The sequence below is a fragment of the Pelecanus crispus genome, chromosome 1 (genome assembly GCF_030463565.1).
Source record: "Pelecanus crispus isolate bPelCri1 chromosome 1, bPelCri1.pri, whole genome shotgun sequence".
NCBI lineage: Eukaryota > Metazoa > Chordata > Aves > Pelecaniformes > Pelecanidae > Pelecanus > Pelecanus crispus.
In genome coordinates, this window is record NC_134643.1 from 142,894,778 (window position 1) to 142,919,552 (window position 24,775).

General features: G+C 39.3%; 1 protein-coding gene across 1 annotated transcript in view; it reads right to left on the reverse strand.

Moving 5' to 3' along the window:
* Nucleotides 1-14,913: 14,913 nt before the first annotated feature.
* FRMPD4 (FERM and PDZ domain containing 4) overlaps nucleotides 14,914-24,775 on the reverse strand; it is a 113,174-nt gene continuing 103,312 nt past the window's right edge. The window contains 4 exon segments of the mRNA XM_075719884.1: nucleotides 14,914-16,265; nucleotides 18,044-19,315; nucleotides 19,640-20,701; nucleotides 21,300-21,438. Of these exon segments, the coding sequence (XP_075575999.1) occupies nucleotides 14,914-16,265; nucleotides 18,044-19,315; nucleotides 19,640-20,701; nucleotides 21,300-21,438 (3,825 nt within the window).

A 24,775-nucleotide genomic window follows, 5' to 3' on the forward strand; every position in this document is an offset into this window, starting at 1 on the left:
CCTACTTCACCTTGGGGTGGTCCAACACGGAAACAGGTTTGCCCAGAGAGGCTGTCAAATCTTTGTCCTTGGAGATACTAAAAAAATCAGCTGGTCCCAGAGCGATTTGACCTTCCAACCTGAGTGATGCTGTGACTCCACATCTCAGCTATTGCAGGAGTAAGGCCCTGTGGCTCAGCTCCCGTATTGCTCTGCTTTGTGGGGCTCAGATACCTGTTAGTCCGTAGCATATGTATTTCAAGTGATGACCTCATGTGACTAGGAAAGAACCTCCTGTGACATCGATTGCTTTTTATGAGCAGTTTCTAACACAGGAATTCTGTGCCCCAATTTCACAGTAGAAAATTTTATTGATTGTTACTTTTCCCTGTCTTTTCTGTCTTTTATTCTACTGCAAGTCTCCAGTGTTTCCAAAAGAAGTTTAGAAAAGTGTAAAACTATCTTGGTTAGCTAAATGAAACAATACTGCCTGTTCAGTGATACAGCCATGCTGAGAAACATGGATCTCAACTGTAACTCTTCAAAACTTTGCATTAAGTGAAATTTTCACTCTTCAGTTCTTTACACTAACTGAATTACTTCTGAGGCACTTAATCTGGATTCCACAACTTTTTTTATAGCAGTGTTATTTTGTTTGGGTTTTTTTCTCCTTTTTTTTTTTTTTTGGTTGGTTGTTTTTTTAGAGAGGAAGATCAGGATAGAATTTTGGAAAAATCAGATGTCCTTAGGGACTAGAAGTAATAGAAGTGGGATAAATGTGCAGTGTCAACAGATAATGGTAACAACCTTAACTGCTGGCACTAATCACTACCAGGATGATTAGGAGCGACTGATATGCTGATACTGAAAAATGTAAATGAGATCATATTATGCACTTATGAGGTACTGTCAGTAGAGATAGATGACTATCAATAGTCTGATTAAGTAGATTCTGAAGAACCACCTATATCAAAATGTTAGAAAAGCTTGTTGAATTTAGCTGAAGAAAACCAGAGAGAACCTGACTCTATGTGAAGTGGAAAGATGCTATCAGAGATTGAAGAGAACTGCTTAAAAGGCCCCAGTTACAAGAAAGATGAGTATTATTTTAATCTGGAAATAAAAATGAAGTTTCCAGCCATGGAAAGAGCAAGGTTGCAGAACAGCTATCCAGGAGGAGCAGGTACAAAACCTGTGTGAATATCAATACAGCAGGTAAAAGGATTTGTTGGGTTTTTTTTAAACTCTAGAAAATCACTTAAAAATTAATTACAAAAATCAGGGAAGGTCCTAAGTCAAGCACTCAAAGGTTAGGACATTTCAAAAATAAACGTGCCTGCCTCTGCAAAATTTACATTGCCCTTTCGCATATGCATGATTTCTGCAGGACTCCTGTTCAATGCATAGGCACCAGGATTGTGTATGAAGCAGAACATGTAGAAAGAAAAGATACATGAAGAAAGTAGTAATCAGATATGGCTGTACAGAATGGGATTCTACTCTTTTCTCTGTCAAAGAAATTCAACATGTTGCTGTTTCTACGATGGCTCACAGCATTGTCTATAGTTTTCCTGTTGGAGAACATAAGAAGTTCAAAAAGCCTCTGTTCTTTCCTGATGTAAAACAAGTCTCAGTTCCGACTCTTCAACAATTTTCACTAAGTGAAATGAGCAAATGGGGAAATCTAAACAGGCAAGTGGTGGCCATTGTTTTAAATTGAAGGAACAATTATCCACACACAAAGGAACTGGCCTTAATAAATGAAGGATGCTGAAATAATATATATTTTTCAATATTTATTCCATACAGGTTTCTTCTAAATTTGAAAAGAAGAGGGAGGTTGTTTAGGGTTGGTTTTTTTAGGGTCAATTTTACTTTCTGATCTTCATGTAAGAACCACTGTTATATTCTGATTGTCTATTTGCAGGAGAGCTCATAAAACAACTTTAAATAATTCAAATTAATTTCATTTTAGGTTTGCAGGCTCTCTCTTTTCTGTTTGCAAAGGTGTAATTCAAACGGACACCATCACTCTCAGCTGCCAGCCAAAACTGAACTCATGCTAGTTCAAACAAGAAGTGTTTGCAGGAGCAAGCCTTACAGTAAGTCTTATATCATAATGATCCGGATGGAGCAAGATTGATGGGGTCTGGTCCTAGAAATGTTGCCACAGGTTGACAGAATTCGGTAACTTTAAAATATCTTCAACATTTCTAGATAAATTATTAATAAAGAAACAAACAAACTAATGTTTGCTCTTCAGGTTGCTCCTACAACATTTTGTGCTTTTGTTCTGCAGTGCCAAAAGAAGGGACATAAGTTAATTAACAACTGTTTTACTTGAGCCCCACTGACATCACTGATGATGCACATTCAAAGTAAAGAGTGAACATGTCTGCATTGCTTTTGATGTAGTTCTTTTCTGAAGTGCTGGCAGAATATTTTAAAACCATCAAAACGTACTTTGCTCTTTGTCAACAAACTCACAGCTTTTTTAAAAGTTTAACCTTCAGGTAGATACCACACTTGGCCATTTTGAACTGAGAAAGAGACTTAATGAAAGCTGTGAATATGCAACGTGCGTAGTTTCATGGAAATTGATGTGCATCCTGAACAATAAATGTAAACAAACAGCTGTTACAATCCCATAAAATGGCCCATCTGAGATTGTGAGATTCATTTGTACAAAACTTTGGCCTTTGAATCAGAATGTAAGAACTACACGAACGTTTTGTGAACCTCTCCCAAATTATCAACATATGTTCTAAGAAAAAACATGGCATTTGCCTAAGAGAAGGGAAATAATCTTTTGACTTCTCATTCAAAACTACGACATTATTCTTGAAATAATGTTTCACATTCTCCATCTGCCTTTTTTCTACTATTTATTACCGGTATTATTTAGTAATACTGATCTCCAATTTACTTGATCTGGGATTTAGAAATACGAGAAAAGATGTAGTTAGGAATCCTGCCCACTCTAAATTTTGCAAAACACAGTATATGTAATTTCTATACAAATACTAATGAGGATTCAGAAAGTTCTATTTTTAAACCGTGAACAATTATGAAGTGCTGTTAAACACTCCTATTTAAGTTTGGTGCTAAATAAAATATTGAGATTTATACAGAACCTAAACATTCCCTTTCAGGCTACCAAAGCTCATTGCTTTATCTCCCGTGCTGACGGGACGCAGTGCTTAGGGAGGCATTGTGCTGCATGTGTACAAGGAGCTCTGACAGGCAGTGCTAGGGCTCACTCAGAGAGACTGAGAAGGCTGGTACATCCCAACTCGAATGAGTATAGGCATGACGGTGACAAAATAAAATCAACACCAAGTTGTGGAGTATTATCAAAGTTATTAATCTGTGCTGTCCTCTACTACCTTGATTATGCTTTTCAGAAGGGCTAATGGGATACCATGACATAAAAGTAGAAACCACCAGGAAAATAATGATAGATGTTTAAAAAAAAAAAATGTAGAAAGCTGCATAGACCTTCTGAATCAATACGTTTCAAAACCCTTATAATTTCCCAGCTGAGTTCTTTCATTTGCTGGCATTAGGAACATACAATTTTAAACATCTACAAGGCAAGCATGAACACTTGAGCTGGTTATCTCTGGTGCCCCTAATAATTCATCAGAGAGAAATGGGCGTTTCCAAGATGTGAATCCACTTACCTGTTTTTGATGTCTACTTTCAAGTGATGCGAGTAGAACCTAGTAGTGCCTGCTTCTCTCCAGTTTGAAGGGAGCCCAGCATGACTAGCTCACATTTGAACATCTCTAATAGAAACATCTCCGGTTGTTTAAATTAATCCTAAATTTTTGTGTTTCACACATTCCACTAATTATCCAGTAAAAGAAATTTATGAGATTCAAGAACCTCGAATGCATTTAAGCAAGCAATATTCAGCGCTAGTAACTCGAAGTAAAGCTTTCATATTACTAGGAGTTCTGGAACTGTTCCTTACTGTTCACTGCTGAATTGAGCTGTAGCTTTGTTATTAAGCACCTTTGATGGAATTCATATTCTGTTCAGTCTTAAATCAGCAGAAAGATCAAACAAAAGAAACCAAGTTCAGAATTACTCAGCATGAAAAACATGAAAAGCGACCACACAAATTTATCCAGTCAGAGTAACTTTGACAAAACTTTCCTATAAATTCTCACAGCATATTAAAACTTTGTAAGCAAACCATTAAGAAATGTGAGTACGAAGAAGGCAAACAATTACACAAGGAAAAAGTCTAAAAAGCTGGGATATGTGGTCTAACTGGCTAAATAACATCCTCAAACAGATACTGGAAATAGCCATGCATAACTTAATTTGAATGAATTTCTTTTGGAGAAACAATGAGCCTTGTGCCTTTCAAGGCACTGTGTGGACCCAGAGGTGGGAGGCATCATCAATTTGGTGATGATCAGATGTCACTAGCAAAAGTGAAGAGTAGATGACCTTGACAAATAGTAACTGATGTGAATTAAAATTCAAAACAATACAGTGACAAATGGCAGGGGGATATTCATCTCCCTATACTCATCACTGAGGCTGAGCTGGTTGTCTAGGCTCTCTATATTGTCAACAGAAAGAGAGAAAAAAGCACATCCAGGAGGTGATTTATCCCAGCCATCTTTGAATGTGCCTCTGGAGATGCCTCTTTCTCTTCCTGCATTCACTGTAGAGAGTGTTTAGGTGATTTATACCTGATATCCAGCACTTAGACAACTAAAGTCAGGCAAGATGAATTTTACCCTGGGGACAGAAAAAAGGCCCACCGTAACTTAGGAGTTCGTCAGTTTTAATTGACTGAGGAGAAAGAAGTGAGCATACTAGTAATTCACAGAATGACTCTGAGCCACCAGTACGCTTCAGGCATGGAAGGCAAATGGGATCCTGTGGTGTGCCAGACAAGAAATTTTCCAAAGATAGAGAAGTAATAATACCACTATATAAAGATGGGTCAGATCTCGTCTGGAATTTGATGTACAAGCATCAGTGACAGAAGAGAACTATTTAAATAAAAAATGTAGTATTATAACTAGTCTTTTATCTTAGGCTTTGGTTAGAAATTAAAAGCAGGTCCCTAAACCTTACATCAGTGATGTTCTGGAACAGCCTTCTACAAAGAAAGACCATCAAAACCCCAGGTGCTTTTAAGATGGGTCTTGATGCTGGCTGTCTGCACTGAGAAAACACAACTAGACTCAGTGAGAAGAAGGCACCTTTCAATCCAAAGGTCCTATGGACATAAGATATATAAATATCATATAAATGGTGCAAATTATTCTGCAAGGAAAAAGTATTCCAAATGTATTCATTTTTAACTTGCGAAGTACAAATGAGGATATTCAGGAAGAATAATGTAATTTTAAATGAGATTTCTTTTCAACAAGCTTTGCAAAGAAAACTGCATTTTCCTGAACTTCAGGATAAGCAGGAAAGGAAAAGTAAAGCTTACAAAATTAGCAAATAAAAAAATATATAGACCGCAGTGTCTTCAGATGTTGTTTAAATAAGTTGTCAGTATAACTCAGTTACACAAAATTAAGTTTCTTTTAACAATTTTCACTCATAATACCACAATTGTTAGGGGAGCCCTCAAACCTATGCTGACTATACTGATGTATTGTTTTACATGCAAGACAAGCCTTTGTGTAGAATCGGTTTTCTTTTTATCATCCAGTAGTTAATTTACTCATTTATGAGGGTCTTTCATACAGCAAGAGAGGAGAGAAAAAACATTCAAAACTATTTTTTTAAAATCAGTAAGACTGGCAGTAGAAATTCAGTCAGAAAGAAGAATAGCAGCATTGGAAATGACACTATAAAATGTGAAAAAGGATTTAATTTGCAATCTTACCTTCATACCACAAGCAGAGCCATGTGGGCTGAGCAGGCTGCCTCCAGAGATGCTTCCCTTGTCCAAGGCTCCTCATGACATTCTCTGATTTTTCCATGGAGGTACCTGAACCTTTCCACTAGATGCAACTGTCTCCTTCTGGAGGGCATGCTGGCAGGAATCTCCACAGAAGCATCTCCAAGGGAAAGGTTGGGTTTTTTTTTCCAGACACCATATTTTACCTGAAGTCCAATCAGTGAACAAATGAAGCAGTTGAAAGGCATGCCCTAGTTTGTTCCGGTGAATACTTATCCTTCCTGACTCCTCAGGGAATGCACTGCTGCCTTGCTCTCGTAGTTCTTCCATATATTTAAAGCAGATTTTCTTTTTAATATTCTGTTTCAGTGACTTAAAGAGAAGATGCTGCAGTAAACATTTTCCTTTTTAGAAGGCAGGAACTGCTTTTAAAAGCAAAAGCCTGTGAAGCATCCTTGATGAGAAACATACCCAATACATCTCTTTTTAAGACATGGTTTTCAAGTGTAAAAAAGTTAACAATGAAAGGAGGGAGGAATAAAATAGGAAATAACAAGGTCTGGTGGAAGAAAAAAGTGTAAACCAAGACAAATTAAATATAATTATCTGCAATGTATAAAGAAAATTGAAATCACAGTTATAAAAAGCCAAAATTTAGTATGATAAATAGTTTGCATTTAAGTGTCTAATCCAAGTAGTGTCCTGCGTTGGTAACTATGTTTCAGATACATTACATTTGTTGAAACTGGACTAAGTTATGAGGTACATCTGGCTGCTTCAGGCAGTGATGGTTCAGCATTATTAAGGAGAAAGTCAGCTGTACAATTAGCTGTACTACATTTGTGCCTGTAATTTATTTGCTTGTAGAACTGACCTGTAGCAGAAGCCCTAAAATAAGTATTCAACGGGGCTGAAAAGCTTTAAAGCTTTCCACTGAAACATGCTGACTTTGGACTAGAACTAAGAGAGGGAGCACAAGCAGTTTGCTGCTCTTATTGCAGAAAGCAGTTGAAGATAAGCTGGAGAAGTAAGCATGGATTTATGTACTAGGAAAAGTTTGATGTTGGGGCTGTTCTTTCCAAAGGCTGTCAGTTCTTTGGGCCATCCATGAAGATTCAAGAGGTATCAGAAATCGCAGAGAGGTTGACAGGATGATCAGTCTTAGCAAAACTACAGACCAGGAAATTCTTCAGGCATCCATGACCTCTGCATTGCTGACTCAGGGCGACTAGATCCTCAGCTGCATCTGTGGCCATTTCATGGGCAACAGAAGAATCAAAGTAAAACTCGATCCTTTGGCATCCCTTTCAGCAAAAAGAGTCCTGGCCATCTGGAAAATGGGATTCCCATGAGGTAGTGCTAAGATCACATCCTTCCATGGACACTGGAAGACTTCGTAATTTATATTAAGGAACTCAGCACTTCTACTGAAATCAAAGCCTGGAGGATTGGCTGAAGCCTTCAGGTTGTCACCATTAACATCTAAATATACCACCTTCAAACCTATCCTACATACAAACTTAGAGTTTAGCACATGAAAAATAATGCTTTCAAGGGTAAAGCTATTGATGACATTTACTGTCACCCCATGCTGTCATTTTAAAGGCATAAGCAATATGGAGGAATCTTGCAATGCACTGCCAAAAAGGATTTAGAAAACATCTTTTCTCTCTGAAGAGCAACTTGAAAAACACTGTAAAAAACATTGTGTAACATCTCAGTGTCTCCAGTATCAAATCATTATATAAAAATGTTTTTTATATTTGTTGTTACCAGTTTTCTGCAAATTCTGTACTAGAGGCAATTATCTTCTTTTGGCCCTTTGCTTAGAGTAAAAAACAACAATACTGTTTATTATTATAAGCTTAATTCCGTCTTTGTTGATACAGACTGCTGTCCTGTTATCCTTTAATGGTAATTCACAGGTGGAATAGAGAACAGAGATTGGCCTTCGAGAAAGAAACATAACTTACCACTAATTAGTCTTCTTTACAATGCATGGTCTATAAATAAATCTGTTCGGAGGGTACACCTACACCTTATCACTCCAGACTGCAGAGATTTTCCTTTTGCAGTAACCATGGAGGATGTATTCACGCTGTTGTCATCACCTTTGGCACAATGGCATAAAAAACATAGCAGGCAATAAACTGTTTTAATTCTTTCTCAGCCACAGAGAGACCATCTAAAACATTGAAGGAAACCCTGCTAATAGAGCTCAAGATGTTTTCTTTCTTTTTTCACTCTCAAATTAATATCCACGTTTGTTCACACTGTGCGACTTTATACAATTACCTGCCATAAATTATGTAGCAGAGGTTCTTGACATCCCTCATGCAAACAGCACTTCTAGACTGACTCTACCAAGTGCTGTGGCAGCTCTTGAGGCAGCTCATCAGAGATGGCACAGTGCCTGGGGAACGAATGGTAGATATATAGCAGTTCAGTAACTCAACAGTCTCACAGAAGCTGTATACTCAGTTGGAAGTATCAATTCCTAAGTTTTACAGCAAATGCTGAAACTCCCAGCCATCCATTTAGATAAGCACTGGATCTGTCAGAGATACACACAGTCTGTATGTTCTAAGAAAGTCAGGACTACAAAGAGAGCTCTTTTCCTATTAAAGGAAAAATACAAAAATACAAAATAAGGCATGTTTCTTAGAAGCATAAAGGAACATGAAGGAAAACATAAATAAAGTGACACTAGGACACTACCTTCAGCAAAAATGATGGCTGCATCTTAAGAGATGGTCTGTCTTTGAAGAATAAGGTCAAAGAAGGAACAACCACAGGGGTGTGTATTTCTCTCATTTTTCTAACAGAGAAGATGAAAACAAAGCAAGCCACCTTTACAGAGAAGGAGAATCCATGAGAACCTGGAACACCAAATTCAAATTCCCATAACTCACTGGCCTGGCAGAGGAAAACATCTCAGTAATCTTAGAGCTCAAGGCTGAGACAGATATTAAATTGACTTCAGTAAGGGTAAGGAACTACAACAAAGGACCAGACTGCTTCATTTGGAGCAGGTAACTCAGAACAGTTTGAACTGATGAGAAGGGAAGGAAGACCAACAAACTCACCAACCCAAAAGCCTAACCTAGTTAATAGCATGAATTCCCTTCCATTACTTACAAGCTTGTCTCTAACTAGAGAGAAATGGAAGTGCTGACAGAGCGAGCCTTCCTGCATCTGCAGCATGGAGAAAAGCATTTCAAGACTGAGTTGAGCCACACAGCCCACATTCTGCAATAACAGGTGCAGGAATAGCAGCAGAAGTCTATTTGAGAAAGGGATGAGGCCTTTATATTACAATTCTGCCCCACCACTGCAGTGGACATCCTTTGTCCTGCCTTACCTTGACTGAAACTGGCAACAAAGGTCCTGGAGGATATGCTTTAACCACACTATCAGGGAATTGTCCAAGAGGAAGCCTGATCACTGAACTGCTCTCATGAAAGCATTGAAGACACATGAAAGAGTGTTCAGGAAAGAGCGAGATTAGTGTCGTGGGACACAAATTGATCTATATCAAAAAGACACCACTCCTGATCCACTGGTAGAGCTGAGAGAGTTTTTGAGAAAGTTGGGGAGGGTCTGGTAGATAAACTACCAATTAATGAGGCCAGTTGTCTCTCCTGCTCTGCTAAGGGCTAATCAAATTCCGGAAGACAGAAAAACCTCTGCACACTCTCTCCTTGTTAACAAGTTTAAAAAAGGATAGTTGAGCAGTGAAGTCCTGACTTGAGTGAACACCTTTAGTATGTTGGTACGATGGTATGATGGAAAGCCTTGCATGCAGTTCAGATGAAGTGGAACTCCATGATACTGATGTGAAGCTTCCAGTCCTTTGGCCAGTCCCTGTTTGATCCTGTTCCCAAATAGACTGTCAAACCTGGAGAGAACAGGTCTAATGTTACTCCTTGGAAAGCTGGAGGGAATTTAAGGGTCATTCCCTGGTGGAAAATACCTTGATGCTGCTACCACAAGCGATAGCTTTCATACCTCAAAGAACAGCAATGCTGACTTAGGGACTTTGTGCCGTAATCCCTTGGTCACTTAGATTGAGAGGTCCTGCCTTCATCTTAACATGATGGAAAGATTAGCAGGAAGTGCCTCCTTGTGCACAAGTCTTAGAACAACCATTTCTGGTTGCCTCAGAATGAAAGCCCTTCACTGGTGCCAAGAATGGTGGCAAGTATTCCAACTTGGCCAATATTAGCATTTTGTGGTTTTGGCCTCACAGATGAGAAGAGGCTTTTGTGGATTCTCATGCTACTGTCTGAGCTTCTGATGCCCTCCCATTCCACTTTTAAAAGTGTGGCAAAGGAGCATGCCTTATTCTGAGGCAGTAAAGGCATCTCTTACACAGGTGACAAGGTATAATTCAAATCTCACAGATCAGACAAGGCAAAAAGGTAATCCCAAAAGAAGACACTGATGAAGATTAAATGAACAGGAAACAACTTGGTTGGCCATTGTGAAAAACTGGAATAGCTCTAGGTATTGTCTGTCAAATATAACGTGCTGAGAATAAGAGAAGATGGTTGCAAGTGCAGGTACCATAAAGAGCAAACATCTCCCAAACCTGAGCAATAAGGTCCACATGGGACAGGACAACCACTTAAAAAAAAGTATTTAGAAGATTTTATTAGTGGAGCAGGAGACATAACACATTCCTTTTTACTCTTCCTTAACTCTGTGGGCTGAAAAGAAATAGGTATTTTTTCAGAATGACAAAATGAGCTCTAAAATGCAACTAAATATGGCCTATTGCATAAAAATGTGACATTAATAGCACAGTCTCTTTTCAGAATAGAAGTGCACTTCAAACTCAATATTGAAAGGTTTACATTTACTATAGTAAAAGAGGCTGCTAGGTTAGTTTACCTTTTTTTTTTTTCCCCCTGATGAAATCAGATTTGCTCCCAGATCTTGTGAGTCTAAACTTGCTCACCCCAGAACCCATTGCTTCAAAGTCTCCAAAGGGAGTGCTGTTATTGAGTCTCATGAATTTTCACCCATCAGCATCTCCCAAATTCCATCGGCACTCACAGAAGAATGTCACATTTCACCTTGAGAACACCTACAGGAAAATGTGATTACTCCTTTATTTTATTTTATTTTTTAACGGTGAGTGCCTCATGCTCTCTGTTGCTTTGGCCAAATCTAGGTCTGAAAACACAGTAGGGCTGTTCCACAGGTAGCGCAGTGGAAGCTTGTGATCACTTTCTTTTTGCGCAGAACAGCTGAACTCCTGAACGTGGAGTGGCAAATTATAAAGACTGGTTAATGTTAGGGCCACATGCCCAGCAATAAGCTACTTGTGACATGAACCAAGTTTTCATTTTGTACCAGTTTAGTGCTTAGTGCAGTGAGGCTCTGGCTTTTAACATATGCTGCTACAATGTTACAGTTATACCCTATTGAGCCAAATTAATCCCTGATAAAATACTGCTAACTTTAACTAGATTTCAGTGCAGTCATAGAGTCTTCTCTTTGATATAAACTGGGTAAGTTACTCAGGAGCCCATTTCTCAGCTTCAAATAATGTGCTAGTGTAAGGGAGAGTATTACCTCTCTGGTGAGCAGCGAGGACATCACGGAGCATTCTGGATCTTACAGTCATCATGAATTGATGGAGTTTCAATTAATTAGAAGGAAAAGAAATGTAGGCATGCAGCTTTGTTTCTTAATTTCAAAATGGCAAAACTTTGCCAAATGTTATTTCAGAAAATAGCCTGAACTCAGGGACTTAAACATGAAGATGCCTGTCATTTTGTCAAGTTAAAAAATCACTAAACATACAGTGTATATATAAAAATTTATAAAAGTATAGTGTATTCCAGATGAAAGTATCTTATTTAGTATTTCTTTACTGACTTAGTGCAACAAGTAGGTACATACTGGTGACATTTCTTGATGACATGAAGTTAAGACATACAATTAATGCAGGAATCAATTAGGATACCACACAGGAAGACAAGGACACCTTAATGCTTAAGGTTAACAGAAATAGGTAGCAACTAACAGAAATTCAGTAGCAACTGATGTGCAAGGTCATACGCTTTAGAATTACTAACAGTTATCTCTATTATCAACGAGGGATCCCCTTAGCTGCACAAGACAAGCAGAAGAAAGATGAAAATACTTACTGACAAAGGACGATTGTGAGCCACCAACCTAATAAGCCTGTGAATACATGTGATTCTAGGAGACTGCAGACAAATTATTTCCAGCAGCTGTGCCATTGTACAAAGTCCTCCTAAGGCAGTATTTAAAAGCCTGCATATAATTCTGTGTGGAAAGATTAGGAGAAAGACATTCACATAGTATTGGATGGGGATATCCGAAATCCTGGGGGAAAGAGAAGCTGCCTTCTAAGAGGCAACTCGGAGAGCTTGGCTAGATGATCCTATTTATCAAAAGTGAGACAGGAACATGGTGGCAGTTCCTGAAGTCACACCATTGAGTCCAGTGGAGGGTCACCGTACTGGTCAGGGGCTGGAGAACACAATATACCAGGAAAGGCTGAAGGAACTGCACTTATTCAGCCTGGAGGAGAGAAGGCTCAGGGGAGACTTTATTGCAGCCTACAGCTACCTGATGGAAAGATACCAGAGAAGACAGAGCCCAACTATTCTAATGGGTGCACAGTGATACGATGAAAGGCAATGAATATTGTTGGAACATGGAAAATTCTGATTAGACATAAAGAATTTCTATTTTTTTTAACCATAAGGATTGTCAAATATTGGAACAGGTGCCCAGAGAGGTTGTGGGATCTCCATCCTTGGAGGGTGTCCTATTTGAAATGGCCCTGAGCAACCTGATCTGATTAAATCTGGGGCTGGACTAGATGAACTCCAGAGGTGCCTTGCAACCCGAATTATCCTACAAGTCAATGAAAATGCATTAAAAAGGAGAGGAAAAAAACCCACTAGTTAAACCTAAAAAATACTGCCACAAAAAAAAAAAAAAAAAAAGACAATAGTTAACCTTAGGGAGCAAAATGAGCAGGTTTACAATCAGAAAAGTTCTTAAATAGTAAGGATTTTTATCTACTTAATTTCAAAATAAAATTAGATCAATTTATGAAATGAACTGGAATGAAAAGGACTGGACTAGCAACCCTGAAAGTGCCACATCCCTATGATATGTGCTGATGCTTGGTTGTGACAATCCTAAATCTATTTTTGAAACTTAGTATTTCTGAATCACTGATGACATTTTTACATAAACTCACAAAACACTGAAGGAATATGTACCAATACAACAATTCAGCATATTTTTCCCCAGTGTGAAATACTTAAAAACCAGAGTAAGAATTTCACTGGTACTTGCAGCAAAAGAGCAGCGCACACCGCCCCACTCCCAGGACTACCAAAATGAGAGCACTGAGTGTGAGCAGCACACGGGACAGGCTGTTGTCACCCACCACCAATGTAATTCAGCCTGCAGCCTACCTCTGAGCTGCCCTCGAGAGTGGGTCCATGTGCTAAGTGAATTGGTCTAGGAAACCAGATTTTTCTCCTATGAACAACAGACTAAGCTTCTCATACTGTGTTTCTGGAGATGTTTCTCTGCAGTTGGAAGAAAAGGCACGTCTTGATTTCATAGTGAAGTGCACCACTCTATGCAAGAAAGTATTGCCGTAGCAAAAAAATTAATTTTGTCGGTTTAGTCTTTCTAGTTCAGCAGAGAAAGCTTCACGCGTGCTTCAGCTGAATGGGTAAGTATTCAAAATAGAGCAGTTACTCTCTTTGCATGTGACATTAGGAGAAACAGATGAAAATTACCTACACCAGTTTGGAGAATGGTATTCTGCACTTTCCACAAGGGCTGCCGCTCCTCGGTGACTGAAAAGTTTAACAGATGCTCTTGTGAAAGCCTAGTTGCCAGGTGAAACTGAGAGCTTTTGCTTTGGCTGCCTCTCAAACACGAGACTGCAAAATGTTTTCCAGAAAGTTCAGATGGGAGAGATTACTCACAAATTGCCTTTGTCATCACTCAGAGAAGAACTGTCTCTGGCTGGAAATATTTCAGAGATATTTATTGTATTCTGAAAACTTCATTTTATTTCTAACTTATTTACAGTTAAACATTCAGAATCATAAAATATGAAGTATAAAATATTTAACAAAATAGATGCAGTTCATGTTGTTCAGATGCACCAGAGATATATGATGAAACAGTAAACAGCATAGGAATTTCCTGATGGTCCGTTCTCTCATTTACCAGGGAAAGGAGGGTCTAGACCTGCCCTATACATTCTGGTCTGACCAGTATGGCATCAACCTTTCATTTCAGAGAGAGCACCACCACTCTGACTTCTGTGTCCTCCGTCTTCCACAGTTACCTTCACTATCTGAAATGCAACACTGCAATGTTCAATACATCAGGTACCCTCTGAAGTTGGTTTTTTCAATACTTTTTTTTTTTAAATATAGAACTTCCTAGAAAAGAAGAATCAGGTAATTCAGGCCATATGAACAAAAGAGTCATTTATTATATATATATTCTCTAGTAAGTTATAATAGTCTCTTGGATTTTAAATGTCTTTTTGCTATTTTCAATGCTTAAAAATTATAATTTTAAAACATTAAATATTGTGTTATATACATTATGATTTAATTTCTCGTTTCTAAACATGGAGCATTCTCCAAGTGAAAACCTGGATGAAACAGAAAACAACTTCATTGACATAACAGGCTTTATAAGTTCACTTCATACAACCATAGATTTGACTATATGAAATATAGCCAAACATCAATTTGCTCCTATATGGGTTTTTTTCTGTTCATTTTTCTGGTCTTGGGGAGAAGGTTTTTTTGGCTTTTTTTTTGTATAAACGGAAGGACAGATCTGGTCATTACTTTTGTCGGTGTTCAGTATTTTAACTTTTTTTTTTAATCTCATACCTATTTTATATAAAATAACAAAATATACAGAGAAAGCTGAGTTTGTTACATTAGTTCATACACATACAGTAAATAAAAGTTTTTTATGTATGGCTTTGCAAAGGTAGATTATGAAGTGACTTTTGTATTTTATTTGTTTAAAAGCATTTTAAGAGAACGTGTTAGTGTGCTTACAATAGCGGCCATGGTAGTCGAATGTCGAGCCAAGAGTTTAATGCTAGGATCACTGGAGGTCTTGCCTGACACTGCTTCTGCGGCCTTCAGAAGACAAATGTAGTTTATTACAACCTCGTCTATCTTAGCTATAATTTCCTGCTGCTGTGTTTCAGAGTTCATGACTTTAACTAAACGCATGCAGGCTTCTGTTAAGCAACAGAGTACTTGAAAGCTGGAAGTCATAGCTAAAAGCATTTCCTCAGGGCTTTTATCAGCCATGGCCATTTTCCTGCAGGCACTTCCCAACTGTCTTGATTCCATAGATAACAGTTGTTTGTACTTAGAAAGTTTAAGGTCATATGTTTCTGGATGTAAATCTTCTCTCTTGCCCATACTTGCTCGGACCAGTGAGAGTAGCTCATTGGCATCCTTTTGTGCTGCAATAAATCCATCAGGCATGGCATATGTCTTCTCTTTCATCACATTTATTCGTGTGATTCGCGCATCGAAGGCCACATCGTTGAGATTCACATCAATTTGGCCACCTTGGATGTCAGCACTGCTCTTCTCATGCGTGTTGACTGCCTTGTCTTGCAGGGGCTCAGCGGCTTTCGGGGACTCCAAGACTTTCTGCTCCTTTTCACTGGAAAATGACCGACCGACTGGTTCTGCAAGCTCACACGGGAGCTGCGGTTCGAAGAGACACGAGAGCTGAAGGCTGTCTCCATCATCTTCATCGTCATTGTCATCATTTCCTCTGCTTAGGAAACAATAGCTAAAGGGGCCACGACACCTCCAGGTGCTGATGTCCAGCTTCCGCAAAGGCAATGTTCGACACTGCTTGGAGTCCTTCTGACTGGCACCTGTGCCCAAACACCTCTTACTGTCCTTCCTATCAGCGCTGATGTACACAGAACTCTGGGAATAACTTTTTGACAGCTTTTTGCCCAGGGGGAGTTCCACCCGTCTCTCCGATTTGGATTCATCCTTTCGGGTGATGTCCAGGCATTTCAAGCTGGCTGCGGCTGCCTTCTTTTCAAACAGCATCTCAATGCCTGCAGATCCTCCAATGATGCTGCTGCTGCGTCTCAGCACTTTCCTGTTGTGCGGCATCCTGAGGCTTCCTCCTATCATGTCATATGGCCGTAAACTAACTGTTGCCCCACAAGCCTGATTTACTTTGGGAATGTCACAAGAGTCTTGATTTTGACTTGGCACCTTTGATTCTGATAGCATGGATGATAGCATGATGGAGTCAGCTAGAGGCTGTCTAGGAAAAGCTGTAGGCATGCCTCCTTGTCTTCCCTTTTCAGGCTCTGTGAAAGCTACACTAGGGGTAGTAGAAGAGCAGATAGAATAATTAAGCATCACCCTGATAATATTCAGAGGCTGAACTTTTAAACATCTTTAACAGTCAGGACAGTTTAAACATCTTTAACAGTCAGTCCCATTTTTTCCCACTGGTCTACATTCCTCAAAATATTTCACAAAAAATTCATTGCTAGTTCCTCATGTCTTCTGTATTTCAATCTATCAGCAACTTACAACTTATGAATAGTTAATTGTTTATGCCACCACAGCAGACTCATTTAAAAAAAGGAATAGAAAATCATCTACAAAACTTCCTAAATCTCCCCCAATATATGGATTGGATATTTTATATTAAATAGTTAGATTAATACTTTCAGATTAAAATACCTTCTTTAACTATACCTGTGAGGGTATGTGTCCTGGTTTCGGCTGGGATAGAGTTAATTTTCTTCCTAGCAGCAGGCACAGTGCTGTGTTTTGGATTTAGTAGGAGAAGAATGTTGATAACATGCTGATGTTTTTAGTTGTTGCTGAGTACTGCTTATGCTAGTCAAGGACTTTTTCAGCTTCCCATGCTCTGCCAGGTGCACAAGAAACTGGGAGGGGGCACAGCCAGAAGAGTTGATCCAAACTGACCAAAGGGCTATTCCATACCATATGACGTCATGCTCAGTATAGAAACTGGGGGGGGGGGTTGGCCGGGGAGCAGCGATCGCTGCTCGGGAACTGTCTGGGTATCGGTCGGCGGGTGGTGAGCAATTGCATTGTGCATCACTTGCTTCGTGTATCATTATTATTATTATTATTATTATACTGTTACTATTAGCATTACTATTTTACTTTATTTCAATTATTAAACTGTTCTTATCTCAGCCCAGGAGTGTTTCTCACTCTTACTCCTCCAATTCTCTCCCCCATCCCATCGGGGTAGGGGGAGTGAGCGAGCGGCTGCGTGGTGCTAAACCACGACAGTATGGAAAGCTGTATTCATGGTAATTTTGGTTTGGTTATGTGTTTTTTTGGCAGAGAAAAAACATTTCTCATTCTTGCTCCTAGTCTGTTCCACTTTTGGATTTTCATGCATTCACACACTACTGCTACATGTGGGTTGCAACCCAAGAAGAGGGAATCATTTAAAACCCAACTGAAAGCATTTCCAATGCTATCTCTGAAAAACTGCATTTTTTTATACAGTAAGTTCATAAAAATCTCTTGAAATTGGAACTTAAAAATGCAGTAATGGTTCTATATGTAAATTATTCTTCAAGGAAACACCTACAGTCAGATGGTGAAGTAAATACATGCTTAATAAGATAGTGACATTTTCTCATCCTTACATTTAGAGCTTTTTATTCATACTGGCATGTTTTTGACAATCTGCTAAAATAGCATATAAGATACATAATAAACGAATCACAGTTTTTCCTATCCTACATTAATATACCTTGTGAATTCATCTCATAATCTAACAAGTATCCTGGAACTCAAGTGACTAAAGATTTTGGAGAGAGGCTTCCAAACAGTGGAAGAGAGGTGTCTCCATTAATGTCCCCCCAAATATTTTTAACTGTAATGAGAAGTTTTAAAAGAAAAGAATCTTTGTAAGCAGCTCATAAGAACATCTCAACATGTAGAAGTAGATTGAATAGATATACCAAAGGTCTAATCCCACTGTCTGCTACAGCTTGACAATGTAGTTTCAGGTAAAGATAATGCAAACATCACACCTAGTCCTTAACCTTAATATGTAGCTTTAAAAACAAACATAAGAAACATTTTATTACTGCTGTACCTGTAGTTTCTTTTATCTTGGGGATCCGATGACATCCTTCTCTCAAAGTGCCAAACAGTGGTTCAGCATTAATTGCTGAATGCACGACAGGCACCGTCATTCTGTGACACACGGCTTCAGGCTGCTGGTGCAGGTCCTTGTACGTCGTTCCATGGTTTGGAAGAATGGCAGCTCTTTCATCTGCTGGAATATAGGCAATGCCCTTCATTGATGGGTCAGAGATAATGTGCTTAACCTCAGAGGTACAAAGAGGAGATTCAACGGGGGTAGCACACGTGCTACTGCCTGTGCTGCATCCTGCATCCACTGAAGAGCACTGAGAGCTTTGCAGTGAGAAATGGCCTTCACTTTGCAGAGATGACATGCGCTTAGCCAAGTGATATTCACAAAGTCTAGCCACGCTCTGCTCAGCTTCTGGAAGCTTTGAAGGATGGTCATCTGCAGACAAATCGGTATCTTCTGCGTCGTTTAGGTCTTTGGCTGAAGACACGGGAGTCATGTCTGACAGAAAGTTTTCACCTTGGCTAAGCCCTGAGGTATCATCCTGATCCACCTCAGGATCCACTTCATCCTTACAGTCAGTTTCTGTTTTACCGAGGACAGGAACTCTTGGAAAAGTCTTCCCATTCACTGTTTCTGGGCTTGGCTTATCTGCTGCCCCATCATCGGCAGCGTACCATCTTTGGCGAAAGGCAGTTCTCTCCACATTAAAAGTGCTTAGGCGTTGACTGTCTCTTGCTGAAAGAGTTCCAAATTTAGCTTTTAGATCTTCATCAGTCTCTGCTTTTTTAGTTCCCTGTTGCTTTTTCACAGTAGCATTGCCATCAGAGGGTGCTTTTACTTTGCTGTCTGTCATCTTATTTTTCCTTTTACTAGTGCAAGAATATACCAAGGATCCCATGTGCAATTTGCTAAAATAATCAGTGACAGATTTTGTTTCCATGGTCTCTGGCTCCATTTCCATGTTATCTGAATGAAGAATCTGCTTTGAAGGCACAACTTTTGACTGTAGCTCTGCAGCCTGACGACCAGCCAAAGGCTGTGAGGGCTTCATGCCCGGCCCTCCAGCCTGATTCTTAGCAATGGGAAATTCAGTCTGCTCTTCCACAAGGGGTTGGTAGCCTTCACTTGTGGTCAAAAACATACGTGCAGTGTTTTCCGACTGTTTCTGTGCTGCGGCTAGTTCAGAGCTTTCAGTCATTTCAGAGGAATTTGTTTCATTGCCAGAATCTGAAGATGACTCAGGGCTATACGCTCGCAGGATAGCTACACCTGCAAGCCACAAAAAATAAGAGTCAATTAAATGACAGCAGCTGAAGCACCTGGATAAGTGACAAGCAAAGGGGGTGTGTTAGAGACAAAAATATGCTTGGTAAGAATAGTCTGACTTTATTGCACAGTTCCCAGGACAAGTAGTTTAGTAACATAATGGTAGTTCCATTAAATAATATGGAATATGATGTACGCAAAATGATGGCAAAAAAAAAAGAGAATGAAAAAAAAAAACCCCAACCCTCATGAAATGGAGTATTTCCAAAGCTAAATGGATGAGATGGAATGATTTTCAATGAATAAATGTAACTATGGTGAAAGAACCTGAATTGTCATTCGTTTGCTGTTCCTCTGAAGCAGCCAGAGCTTCTAGTGCTTGAAGAGTAGAGACTACAGCATCATCTAGCCCCTTCTCACACTTGCTCTCTGTATTAGTAGGGACAGCATCGATAAGCGACACTGGAATGTCATCATTGCCTAGATTACTGGCTTGCTCCTTGTTGTCTCTAGGCTGCGTTGCTTGATTCTGAGAGTCTTCCTCATCTGAACTGTCCCTGAAGCCAGGTGGAGGAGCAGCAATGGCCATGTTTAAAGTATGCAATAGGAAATCATCTTCATTATCATCACCTTCCGGAGGTGGAAGTGAAGTCAAATCAATAATGTCATCACTAGAACCAGAAAGGCTGAGAAGAGCAGGCCTATTGATTTCTCCTACCATAATGTCTTCTTCACAGCTTACTTCATCTTCATCTTCGGCATCATCTGTGTTTTCTGCATAACAAATATCATGCAGCAAAGGCTCTTCTATCCCTTCCGCAGCTCCAAATATTTTACTGTCACTTATAGTTGCGTAAACAGAATTTGTAGCAAATTGAATGCTTTCAGCATCTGGTGACAACTCCAGGCCTTTGATGTCATTGGCATTACTAATATAAATGGCTCTTTGTTTTTCTAGTACTTCTGGACTTTCATCCAAAAGCCTTTCATAGCCAAGAGTCTGGGGATTGATACCATCCAAGTTGTGATCTCCAAATATAAAGGAAACTTTTGCTCCCCTAGGGGAATCCTGTGCTTTCTTGCTAGATTCCAAACCTGAGAGTGACAGCAGTGAAGGCTGATTAAAATTTCTGCTTTCTTCTGCTTCAGTGGGGTCACTTTGCTTGGCCAGATGCTGATCAAATCCACCTGAATTATAAGTATTTTCTATGTACAGATGTCTGTGTTCTTTTTGACATAACAGACTTTCAGAAACATCTACAGTCTTCTGTTTTGGATCAGCAAAGGACATTTGAGTCTCTTGATCTCCTTCAGCCAGGAAAGTGGTAGTTTTTGGTATACAGTTCCACTCAGAAGCAAGGAGATTATGCTTCCCTCTGTTTTCAGTTCCTATAGCATGGTGAAATAAAATCAACATTGTGAAATCAAAGAGCAAAGTAATGTAATTTTTAAACAATAAGTTGTTAATGCTGAGCAATAAACACTCTGAATAGGGCAGCTGGACCGTCACACGCTTCAGAGAAGCACGTTCAAACTCACCTCTGGTCTAAGTTAAATACCTGTTGATTCAATGACCTGAAGATTAACTGGTACTTTTGTGCTTTAGTACCAAACTAAACCTCAGCTAGGTACAAATGCTATTCCAGGAACAGTAACACAAAACCAAATCCCCAGCTGATTTCTCCAACACCACAGGCATTCTTACAAAAGATATATGCATATAAGATAATAACACTCACAGGGAGCATGCATCTGTTTCACTGCAGTATGAAAAACATTCATCACCTGCTTTATTTTACCATTAAGATGCTATCATAGGCTGAGTATTAGAACACTATAAAGCTGAACTGATATACTGGGGTGCTAGGTCTGAGCCAGCAATCAGATCTCATTTGACATAGCCTTGTATTTATCTGGAGGTGCGCTGGCTTAAGCTGGCTTCTGCTTTATACATCGGACCATCATTAACATACTGTGCAATGAATACCTGTTTCTCGGCTCCCTGTATTTTTCTTGTTGGCCATGTTAAATATTGAGCGCCTTGAGTCAACCAGCAGTCTATAGTATCCAGCTGTTAGGCAAGCAAGATTCATTGCATCTGATGACTCCATCAGTAGAGTAACAGGCTAAGAAGAATACAACCAAGTCTTGGTTAAGGCTGTTCCTCCTCAATCTGTTTACCTGCTGACAATACTACTACATGGAAGCAAAAGGAATTACATCACAAACACCACATTGAAAATTACACACGAGAACTTATTTTCCTCACTAACAATATAAAACAGTATCGAACATTTAGAAAAGACTGAGTTGCAGTAAGGTAGAAGTCCACCTGGACATTTTAACAGCTGATTTTGCTCCCTTTCTGAATGAAGCTAACCATTTTAAGGCTCTTGCTCCATCTTTTTCTTAGACAATAATAGATATATTATTCTCGCCAAAGCACTGTTTACTGTTACTCTGAAACTGCCAAGGACTAAGGACCTGGTACATTAGATGCTGGAGTCCTGCAGTAGTATGGGAATCTGCAGGTTCCCAGAAAATGAGGTGCCCTAAGCACATGTAAAGAAGCAAAACATGTGAAGCAAACAGAGTCAGGGAAAGTTCAGGTTCAGAAAATACAGTAGTGAGGTTAAAGCTATCATTACACAACAGTGACAGTGAATATTACAATGACAGCTTAAAAGATTGCAGTGTTTGTGGCCTGGCATCACTGGAAAGACAAGCGATTTAAAAATAAGCAGATAAACAGAGACAAAGAGAACGGAGAAAGATCCTCAGAAGGGAGATCAGCAAAGAAAACAAACTCAAAGCGTTTAGAAAAAAAAGTCAGACCTAACAGAAAAATAAGACACCTCACAGCTTTGAAAAACTACAGCTGCCAGGCTAGCAAGCATCGAACCGGAGACATCCATGTGAAGCTTACTTTCTTTAGTGCCCTTTCCTTTTGTGACAACATATAAATTTCTTTGCCTAAAACTTTTGTTCATATCTCTGTAGCTTTTAACACCAAAAGCTGCTCTTCTCAAATTTATTTTAAGGTGGCTAGCCTCTACAACTCCTAGAGAGGAAATAAAAATGAAGCCCTTACCATGATATATAGGTAGAAATTACACTGTAGACAACCCATCTTATCACTCAGTTTGTAGTGACTCATAGCTATGTGGACATTTGTGACAATTTATCATAATTTAGCACGCAGAGCCCACTGTCACAAGACAGATGCAGAGACCTGCATAATTTGTTCCAGGAGGAACATTATATGCAAAAAGGATGGCTCTCCAACTGACTCAACCCCTTACTAAGACAACTGATTGTGATGGAGGCTCTGGCCAAAACATAACTGATGATCATAGCTTACTACCAAACCCACAATAGGTCTGACAATTTTTTAAATGCCTGTGTGCAGCATCTTAGGCCAAAATACCCTGGGTGCCCTGAATGTTGTATGAACAGTTTTCAGCAATGTGGAAAAAAATATGCTTTATTTTCTTTAAAGTATTTTGTGCTACAGTTTGACATTCTATTCAATACATGCTTCTTTCAAAGCATTCAACTATAGCTATAAAAGTTAACTATAAATTAATAAACCTACAACGGGCTAATTAATCTCTTCTTTCGAGTGACTACTAAAAACTAACATTCGAAATGCTGTGTTGATCTCAAATTTTCTGCAGTGAAAATGGAACAGGCTGCCCAGAGAGGTGGTGGAGTTACCATCCCTGGAAGTGTTCAAAAAACGGGTAGATGTGGCACTTCGGGACATGGTTTAGTCTAGTCTACCCTTGATTGGTTTAGTGTGGACTTGCTAGTGTGGGTTAATGGTTGGACTGGATGATCTTAAAGGTCTTCTTTTCCAACCTAAACGATTCTATGATTCTATGATTGACAGAAATGGGTGATCTCCACAGAAATCTCAGAATGCTGAAAACAGTGCTGTGAACTACGGTTCATCTGCTGAACAGTCCTGTGACAACTAAACTTTTATTGCCTGCTTCTGCCAAGTGATACATGCTTGAGAAGACATTAAAAAGAACCAAAAATAACATAAAAATCCAAACTGTTTATTCATTTATTCATTAAGAAAATATTGGCATATATGACATGTATTGGCATATTCAGAATCTGGATATATGAACCTGCTACCTTAGGGTAAACCAAGGGACGAAAACATCTGTTGAGAGTAACTACCTGTGTGGGCCCGCATCTCTTACACAGGACACAGTGACAACCCCTACTTGTAGAATCATAGAATTGTTTAGGTTGGAAAAGACCTTTAAGATCATCCAGTCCAACCATTACCCTAACATTACCAAGTCCACCACTAAACCAGCTAAGGGTAGAGTAGCAACCCCACGCCTCCTGGCTTGGTGGCTGGATCATTTATAATGAAAGTAAAAACTAGGTGTCATTAAGATTGGAAAAGACCTCTAAGATCATCATTCCAGTCATCAACCCAACACCACCATGCCCACTAAACCATGTCCCAGAGTGCCACGTCTATCCGTTTTTTGAACGCTTCCAGGGATGGTGACTCCACCACCTCTCTGGGCAGCCTGTTCCAATGCTTGACTACCCTTTCCGTGAAGAAATTTTTCCTAATATCCAATCTAAACCTCCCCTGGCGCAGCTTGAGCCCATTTCCCCTTGTCCTATCGTTATCTACTTGGGAGAAGAGACCAACACCCACCTCGCTACAATCTCCTTTCAGTTGTGCTGCACAGAGAGGCAATTTTTTGTCAAATTCCACCCAGAGTCTCCTAGATTGGTAATTTTAGTATTAGGCCAGTCTGTCTGGGTTTAAAATCACATGTGTGAAAATGCAAGGAGATGGGGATAGACATGGTTTGCAATAAGACAGTGACAGTATTATAATATAAAACAACACCGTATCGTGGTAATATATAATACTATGGCATACAGTAGTGCATTTTACATATGAGCAGATGGGAAGGATTTAATTTCTGTATTACTTTCTCCACCTGCAAAAAGGGGATAACAGCTTTCTCACAAGAGGGCTGAGAGTTTAGCACAGTAACGCAGGTAATGTAGCCTGAGATCCTCAGATGTTGTCATTGCTAAGTAAGGTGAAAGAGATGCTGTGTTCACCAACCTGTACATTTATCTTAAGATGCTGTCAAAGAGCATCTAGATTAATTTACAGCAATGTTTTTTTCATTAACTTAAATACAGGGGAACAGTTCCAGGTCAATAAACATAAAGCATTCAAAGCAAAAGCTTAGTAAAATATTCCTTGTGTATGTTTTTTGTGTATAGCTGGGTAAGCAAAAAGAACTGTTAGGCTCTATTTATTCTGATAGAATATTTAAGTTTCAAGTCTAATGAGAACTCTTCCTTCAGTCTCTGATTATCCTGATTAATGCTCTAGACAGTCTATGAAGCCTTTCACTTCAAAACCAAATAGAAAACACACCAAGAAGAACCAGGACAATATAATATATA